The sequence below is a fragment of the Sphaerodactylus townsendi genome, linkage group LG12 (genome assembly GCF_021028975.2).
Source record: "Sphaerodactylus townsendi isolate TG3544 linkage group LG12, MPM_Stown_v2.3, whole genome shotgun sequence".
In the NCBI taxonomy this organism is placed as follows: domain Eukaryota; kingdom Metazoa; phylum Chordata; class Lepidosauria; order Squamata; family Sphaerodactylidae; genus Sphaerodactylus; species Sphaerodactylus townsendi.
Window position 1 is genome coordinate 28,192,082 of NC_059436.1, and position 9,215 is coordinate 28,201,296.

Genomic DNA, 9,215 nt, shown 5'->3' on the forward strand with positions numbered 1-9,215 from the left:
CTGCCAAATTCTAACATTCAATACCGAACACCATCTGTCAAACACAGACAAATATGAAACAATACTAAATGCCAACTGTCAAATACAAAAAAAACCAAACACACCCTGTTCGTATTGGCTATCAAATACAGTCAAATATCAGTTGGAAAATACTGAAACAAAAACAAATCATGTATCACTGCATGTTGAACAGAGGAATCAAATTATTCAGTGAACGTTCACATATTCAGAGGACATAAGAATGTTTCACGTCAGAATTTGTAGGGCCCAACTTTATCTGATACTTTTCATGTATCCTCTATCAAGAGTTTTCAGTCAAATGTCAGGTGTAAATTCCTCACTAGTAAGTCACACTTGACTGAAAATCCTAGCGGATGATTCAGGTGGGACAATCCAGATGGCCTTACATGAACCATAGTATCATCTTCAGCTTTTCAACTGCAGAAGAAGGGGTCAATACCACCCTTGTTTACAGGCTGGTGTAACGATGAACGTTTGTGGGAAACTTTTGACACATGTGAGCTCACCAGTTGTCATCCTCCTCCTCCATCACTTTGCTGAAACAATACAGGTACTGACTAATATTGCACTTCTAGTCATCCTTTTCATAACTTCACTATGCAACTGACTTCTGTTGAAACAAACAACAGAACGCTAACCAAGCTTTACATCCATCTTCTCCAAAAATCACCAAATCAAGACACTTTGAGAGACTTTGCAGGTGGCTTAGCTTTCCTTTTTGAGCTTTCCAATAAAACGTACTTTCCAAAAGAACCCCAAATCACTTCAGTTACTCAGCGAAGTCAGAAATGAGGGTTTGCCCAGGAAGAAGGAATAACTGCAAAAGCCATAAAACAAATTCGGAAACACTCATGTCATTCGGGGGAGACTAAACATCTGCTTATACAGAGCTCAGAATGTATATGATATTTTACAGATTAGCATGGGCAAGCAAGACAGATCCCTCCCCCAAGGAGGTTACAATCTAAATTCTGCATATCATCCCATCCCATTCGTTGCTGGACATCACAGACTGATTAAAAGTGGAGGCTGTGGGTGCCAAGTGTGGTAATTACCACACTATCCAACCCCCCCCCCCCACTTGTCCAGCTCCTAACTTTCTGTCTTCTATTCAAGCCAATTAGAAAACACCCACTAAAGCTTAAAGAATTACAAGCTCACACTGGGGGAGATTAGTAATGGGGCACAGGAGACTTTAATCTCTCCAGGCCATCAGCCTGCATCTTGCATGGGTCACTAGAAACTGGAAGGCTAAGTTAAGGGGGTGGAAGAGAGAAGGGGGGGGTGAACATTCAACAGAGCACATATTATTCAGTTTTACTTCAGTCCAAACTCACTGAAATCAGTGGCTTTAGACCAGAATATCTGCACAGATTGTATCTCAACTGGCACGTTTGGTTTTTCACATTTGTATCACAGAAACCATTACGGACTTGCCTTCTCTGCCCATCCTTTTGGTCACTGTGCATTATAGAAACCAAGCACCGAGTGAATCGTGGAAACAGAATTCTTTGCTCACTGGCCCTTACAGAAGTCAAAATGAGGAGGTTATCAGATTCAGGCCTGGGAAGACTGCACCCTAGACATGCCCCCATGCCCCCACTATCATCAACATTAGATACAAAACATTTATATCATAGTGCAAAGGAGGAATGGAAATATTTTCTAGCTAGAAGGCAGACAAAAGGTGTGGGTTTTTAAGAGCCATCTGAAACTCACCTGACCACCACAGACAGAAGCACCCTTCCCGGAAGTCAATGCAAGTTGTGGATCGACGATGCTAACCTGACCCATGAGCATAGCCTAGTTGGATATTCCTCTACCCTTCTTGAGAGAAACTGAAGTGATAAGCAGTTTCATCATTTGGAGGGTGGGGGTAGAGATATAACACTATGAATAGCACACATTTAATCAGCCATGAGTAAATTTGGGGCTCCATGCTTTAAATCTGTCAACAATCAACCAAAGCTTCCGTAGATGGAGTAAGAGATTATTTTAACATAACTGCCAATTAGCAGGGCTGCAAGTTAAGGAAGCATTCTTACTTTTCTTTGAACCTCTATTAGTCCTGTCATTTTATTCTAGCACCAAACCACACTTGAACCATTACATGCTCCTTGTGGTCTCGAGACAATAGAGTAACATGTCAGGGTGAGGGGCCAGAATCAACATAGCCAGCTATTTCCTGCTTATACTGACAGAAGCTTTTAGTATCACCCTCCTGACAGCACCTCATCAAGCACTATCCTTAAGGCACCCAGTAGTGGAAACCTCTTTCCCTGAATTGCCAGGGGTCACCACAGGCAGGGGTTTAGGGGCCACCAGGCACCTCTTGCTCTGCCCCATGTCAGGCAATGGCTTCTTTGCTTTCAAGCTCCATTCTATAAGACCCAGGGTCTCAACTGGCAAATCTGACCCTTTGAATCTCTTCCTGTAATGCTACAGATTCTTCCCCTCAAGCTCCACCCCTGAGCCATCAGGTACAACCAAACACCTTTCCTCTGCCCCTACAAAATACCTAAGTATCCCATCCTCTCGTATGCCCACACAACTCTCAGGAGACTCTTAATAGGAGAATAAAACTTTTTAAAAAGTGGCTGCTTGGTGTTTGCTACGATATAAATTCACAAAAAAAGACATCTACCTTGACATCTTGGTACGGTCCACTGATCTGCTGGCCTAAAAGTGTTTGATCGGTTAATAGAATGTGTAATGAAACAAAAGGCAGATCATCCATCAGCAATCCTCAAATAAGTTCCCAGACATACTTAGAAAATGCCTGGCCCACTGAGGCAGGCCCCAGTTCCCCCCTCCACCCTTTCTGCATTCATGGGATTAATTCCACACTGCATAGTTTGCTTAATATAGAAGTTAAGGAAAGGAGGGGAAATAACCCACTGTCTCAACCAAGTTCTCTACTTGAACTGTGAGGTACCAGCTTTTGAGTCCGTCATTCCAGTTGCAGCCGTGAGCCCTTAAAGACAGTCCAGAAGGATCCGCACTGGTACATTATTGTGGCGTACTAAAAAGAGGACTCTTCAGACTCTTGAAAAAAAAAACACCAAGCCCTGAACTGCTGCCAGCCATCTTTGCCTCCGCATCCACTTCCAGCTCATGTTTGCTCAAACAGTTTGTATGTCAGTCTCTTCCCTGAGGGGTCAGTGAGCTCATTCAAAACACTAACATACTGTACAAAGAGGCAGCGGAGGGGGGGGGGGCAGGGAGGGAGGGAGGATTTTTAAAAAAACCCTTCCAGTTTAATGTTCTCTGAGTATGAGATCATGGCACACGGCAGCCAAAACAAGTCCAGCTTCTGAGCGGATTACTGGACATGATGACAAGTTCGGGAAACAAAAGGGGGGAGGAACCAACTTTGAGCCCCTTTCATCAGACTTACAGCAGAAATTAAGAAGGTGGGGAGGGGGACACTAGCAGGCGCCTGCAACGCACCACGGGACTCAGCAAAAAGACAACAAAAGAACAGATGTGAATAGATGGGGGGCGCAACAAGAGAAACCCAACAAAAGTCAGATCAGCTACACTGAAAACAGAGCTGGTGGAAAGAAGAGGCTCCCTCCGGATTGTCCCTTTGGTTGTTTTTTAAAACTATTTTTGTCTCTGGCTCTCCTTTTCACTTGCTAGAGAGCAGCAAAGAAGTTCTGCCTGCCAGTCCAAAAGAAACTGCCTTTCTAATGACACCTAGTTTTTAAATGGAGAAGCCTCCCCGACTCCTCCCCAATATATTGATTATAGACTCAACACTGGCAGCTATCAAAAATCTGCTTTTTGAAAGGCATTTGTTAACTGTCCCCTGTCGATACTGATGGCGGCCAATAGAGTTAGAGATTGCCCCAAATGACATGGTCCTATTGGTATGAGACAAAAAAGGAAGTCTCTCACAGGTCCTTTTATTCTTGAAGCCAGACCTTTTCCTTTGGCCACACCCATTTAGCAAGCCCCCTCCCCATCTTATGCTGTATCAGAATCACACAATACCATGTACACAGGCTGGGTTTGGCAATCCCACCCATACATAACAGTCAGATCAGAGGTGAGTTGCCCCAAGCCATTCCCCCACAATTAAATGGTCAGGGAGTGAGGGGAGTACTATTTGGCCCATTGGGAAACCCGTGCCTTCATTAAGGAAAAAATAAGTGTCTTGCCCCTTGCAGAGATATAAGGGGAAAGGCCCATCTCCATGAGGAAGGGGACTAGAGACTTCTTAAAAAAAATGAAAACTGGGAATTCAGAGAACCTGCTTAAACTATTATTACAACCCTATATTGGTATATTGACATTTCAGCAGCCATAATATTTATATAAACATGTGTAATGGGGGTTGCTGTGATGCCACTGGTGATAACAGCACTCTCCTTTGAAAACTTTCCTCATATGCAGAAGAAAATGACGTTGACTCCTCAATTGTGAAAATGCAGAGAGAAGGCAGGCGTGCAGAACAGCCGTGCTCAAATCAGTTCCAACGCTTGTGGTTCGACTCCCAAGAAAATCAGGAGTAAACAGAATGTCTAGAAAAGCCCCTAGAGAGAAAGGCAGACTCAACATAACACATAAATACATCTGCACACTCCATGATACATGAATTGGCATGACCAATCATCTACAGTGCTTATTTCTTTGAACTAGTACAACGGCTCTGGGGATGGGTCAAGTCACAAAAAAGAGGGGAGAGAAAGAGTTAACCCCCTTAATCCTAGGCTATCATCCCAACAGAATCAGGGCCCCATTTAGAGACTCAGAATGAACTCCTGACCGCAGATTCCCAGCATCACATCCAGGTTGGCCCTAATATGGGCACTTCCAAGGATTCCTCCTACTGCTGGCTTAGCTCCTTCCTCAGAGAAACCATAATAAAGTTCAAATAAACCTCTAAGCATGTACAGAGTTCCTCCCATCCCTGAATGACTGAAGCATGTCCCTAGAGCCATGACATGAATCCGCTGCATAGCACTCCTGCAAAACATTAGACTTGTCCTCAACTTTCTTCACAACGGCAGCCTCAAAGTTCCAGTGAAACACACGTGCATCAAAAAAACACAAACACACTAAGAATACAAGAATATCTGTGGCCCAGAGAAACGTCTCCTTCTGCTTCGCATGGTTTATGGAGTTTGTTTATTGACCCAAGTAAACTAATTTATGTGTGGGGAGGGAGGGGAGTGAGCAGAAAAAAAGAGCTCTTCAGTTCTAACTTTCCTGCACTCTCCCCATCTAAAGACTTCAAGCAGAAACCACAACTCTGCATTTCATGCTCTTGGGATGCCTCAATCTCTTTCACAGTCCTGAAAACACCTGTTTTGACAAAGGGGGGACATTCCCTTACCCCTCCCCTTGCAAAGCAGCTGCCTGCAGGAATCTCTCTGTGGCAGTTTGCTGCTTTCTTAGGGAGGGCAATGAAAATAATTGTTTTTTTGTGCCCTGCTCGCCCACGGGGAAGGGCAGCCCGCTCTCCAATTCCTCCTCCTCCTCCTCCAACCCCCAGCAAAGAGAACGGAATGTGCTGACCTCAACCCAATTATTTATCCGTCCATCTGGCACAGATTCAAAGCTTTCAGAGCGACTGCCCCCTACACGCTCCGCCAGAGTGGGGTGGGTGTATTATTACCACCAAGTCCAATTTAGAGATCTTGAAACCGAACCTCAAAACAGGAAAAGGAAACAGAATTGTGGTATGGAAGGAGAGAACTTTTTTCTTTCTTTCTCTCTCATAATAAAAAAAGGGTCACGCTCAAAAGCTGGCTGCTGGACAAAAGAACCAGCTCTCTCATACAACACATCATTAATGTTTGATACGGCAATAACGTTTTATAAGGTTTCATAAAGTTTGAAGGTTTTATAAATCGGAACAGTTAAATAAAACCTCTATGTTCCGAGGCGATATAGATTGAATTTTCATTGGCCAGTGTGGGGATACACAACAAGCCATCACACGTGAAGTTGCCTTCTAGTGAATCAGACCCATGGCCCATCAAAGTCAATATTGTCTACTTAGGGTGGCAGCAACTGCCCAGAGTTTTAGGCAGAGCTCTTTTATATCACCTTATTACCTGGTCATTTCACCTGGAAATGCCAGGAATTGAACTCAGGACATTCTAAAGGCCAAGTAGATTACCACTGAGCCACAGTCCCCCCCCCCCCATCACATTCATGCCCTGTTTGTGGGCTTCCCAGAAACATCTGGCCAGCTGCTCTTGGGAAGAGAGAGCACTGATTTACGTAGGACCGATATAAATCCAGCAAAGCAATGTCTTATAAAGCCACTTGTCCGAGAAATTATCCCACAATGGCAAACCCCTCCAGCTCTTCTTTGCGGTCTAGTAGAAAATAAAGCCACCCTGTCTTTCCAGAGAAAGCAGTTTTTGAAACACAGAAAGTCCCAGCAACACGCCAAAACATCAAGTGACAAAATTGGGAAACAAGATTGTCAGTGCCAGTAAGTTTTAAAAATACACACACGAATACACGCACATAAAGGAGAAGTACAGCATATCAGTTTCAAAACTTCACGGTGAATCATAGAAATCAGAGCTGGCGTGGGAGCCATGAGCTCACTGTGTTTGCGCTCAGCGTTGGGGGAGGGAGGATGCTCCCTGCCCAGTATTAGAGGTCCAATCCCCACTTCCAAGAAAGTGTAGCCGGCCTTTCTACTGAATTTTAATCATAGGAGTGGCAAAGCGGTATTGCTCAAACCTCGCTTGGGAGGAAATGAAGCACATGCATTTCACAGAAGCTTTATTCTGTGACTCTCTCAGAATATTCATCAAAGGAGAAATAACTGCTGTGCCAATGTGCCCCTTGAGGAAAGAGGTGCATTCCTGCCTCAGTTTCCCCAGGTGCTTAACTTTGTACCATCCAAAGGCCATACTACACACAATACAGGCCCACACATTTCTGACAAGAAAGTTTATCCTACCCCTGCCATTTCCCCAGGTCTAAACTGCCCCCTAAAGCAGCTATTAGTTCAGCAAGGGAAGGTCCCACTCTGTCGCTCTCTTTCTTTCTAACAGGAGCATCAAACACTTCTCTCACTTCCAAAGCGTGCTGCCCTGAGTGGAAGAAAAAAGGGCACACGTGCTCAGTTCCTCCAAGCTGATGAGTTCTTCCTAAAAACAACCGCTCTCGAGAAGGGAGAAAAAAGGTCAACAACCCCCTAAATATTTCTTGGCTCACGGAGAGGCAGCGAGCCTGTTGGCATCTTCAAAGAATGCAGATCAAGCCACATCCAGGAAATGACCGAGCACAATGGAACCAGACCTGCATGCACACTTCATTCAATATCACATTTTTAACTCTTTCGAAGCCACGAGGGTAGTCCAGCCGCCTGAACAGCGGCTCTGCTGCGAAACGCTGGGGAGGGGCGAAGGGGGGCTGTTGCTAACAGCTGACACAATAAACGCGCTGAGAATAGCGAGAGATTAGAAAACACAACAGGAAAGGGAATGACAAACACGCAGAAGTGTGTTGAAATACACTTGATGAGGGGAGGGGTGGTGGAAACAAGAATGAGATCAAAATGACTGGAAAGTCCTTAGTAAGCAAGCAGGATTTTGCTGTTCTTTTAAGTATTGGGAAAATACACAAGACAAAAAACAAACAAAAAACAAACTTCAAAGTTTTCAGCTACTTCTGGCATGGCTAAAAAGGTCGGATCACGTGAATTGAGCTGACACACTCCATGCTCCGAATACCAAGTGTGTGAGAGAATGTTTTGTAGTGCGGGAGGTGGGAGAGTTGTTTTGTTTTAATAGCAAACAGTTTTTTTAAAGGGCACCGCCTTGCCAGGTTAAAACCCCTCCCTCGTCTCCCTCCCCCCCCCCCACCCCCCGGCCTTCCACCTGCTCAGAAATGCAAACTCAGTGACTTGAACAACTTAATCGCAGATCATCCTTGCCAATAACGGCGCGCTGAGCCACCCAGCCCGGGGAAGGCAAGCCTTTGCATAGGTCCGATCGTTTCCTCTTGAAAAATCAAAGCGCTTCACTCCCACTCCCCCGGCGCTCCCCCACAGGGCAAGATCAAAAGGCAGACTGGACACGGGATCTCCTTGAATTCGGACGGTGCGTAGTCAAACACGCAAAGCCCTGCGTGAGCCAAAAGGTCTGCAGAATAAGAAAGCAACCCCCCCCCCCCCCCCCACACACACACCAATCGAGGAATTTTGGTCAGTTGGTGCATTACCAGATCGTAATGCTCTCCCGCCCCGGATGGGTAAACAAGGTACAACTCGACGAAATACAAAACAATTAACAAACCGGGATTCATAATCCGCCCACCCGCCTTCAGACGCATAGTTTCCAAGTTCGGCGATCCCTAAATTAATTTGTGCGCAAACAGGAGTTCCAGGAAACTTGGCGCAGAAGCCTCAAGGATACATTATAAAATCCGTTCCCCCTTCCCGGCCGGTTCTCCCCCCTCCCCCCGCCCGCCCGCCCGCCCCCCGTTTCAAAGCCACCCTCTCCTCCTGGACTGGCCCATCCTAAAGAGAGCGCCTCCAACAAACCCCATCCTAAAGGCAGAGCCTCCAACAACCTTCTAGTCCGCTGCGCGCCCGGTCTCCCCAAGGTCCTGGTACCCAGTCGGGGAAAGGAGGGCACAGGGCTCGGTCCCCAACACCAGGCTCCCCGCTTACCCATCGCCCGGAGCGCAGATCCTACCCGGCTTAGCGGCAGCAGCCGGCTCGATCCGTCCCATGTGATCCCAACTCTACAGAACAACTGAGCCCGCAACTCTCTCCGCTAAACTCTCTCCTGGCCCCAGCGGCGAGCGAATCGTTCTGCGCCCTGATAGGGCTAAGCGACGCGCTGGGCTCAGGCAGTTGGCAAAAGGAGCCGTCAGTCAGAGGGATGGTCTCCGCCTGCTCTGTCTTGATGGATTCTGGGAAGGGTAGTTCCGGATAAACCTTCTGCAGTAATGTTTAAGAAATTAGTTTCCGCTTACCGTCAGCTATTGTGAAACAGTGTCAGGGAAAACATGAATGAAACAAACGGACAAAACATGAATTTGATGAGAAATGGGGACTTCACTTTTCACATGAAGCTGAATGATCATGTAAAAATGAAAAACGGCTTGAGGATTAATAATTTGATAATGATTAAGATATAGCAGTCTAACCAGTAAAGATGTTTTGGAGTTGGTGGATAGAAGACAGCGATTCAAAGATTCTGGGATGATTTCTC

At 45.9% G+C, this 9,215-nt stretch overlaps 1 protein-coding gene across 3 annotated transcripts in view; it reads right to left on the reverse strand.

Moving 5' to 3' along the window:
* ARID5A (AT-rich interaction domain 5A) overlaps positions 1 to 8,791 on the reverse strand; it is a 28,168-nt gene extending 19,377 nt beyond the window's left edge. Inside the window, exon 1 of one of the 3 annotated variants that reach the window (XM_048512980.1) lies at positions 8,669 to 8,791. In XM_048512980.1, coding sequence (XP_048368937.1) covers positions 8,669 to 8,672 — 4 coding nt within the window. In that variant the 5' untranslated portion in view covers positions 8,673 to 8,791. Of the gene's footprint in view, positions 1 to 1,740; positions 1,761 to 8,668 lie in introns of those variants that run through there. The other 2 variants (XM_048512979.1, XM_048512981.1) reach the window with 2 other exon arrangements.
* Between the last annotated feature and the right edge of the window lie 424 nt (positions 8,792 to 9,215).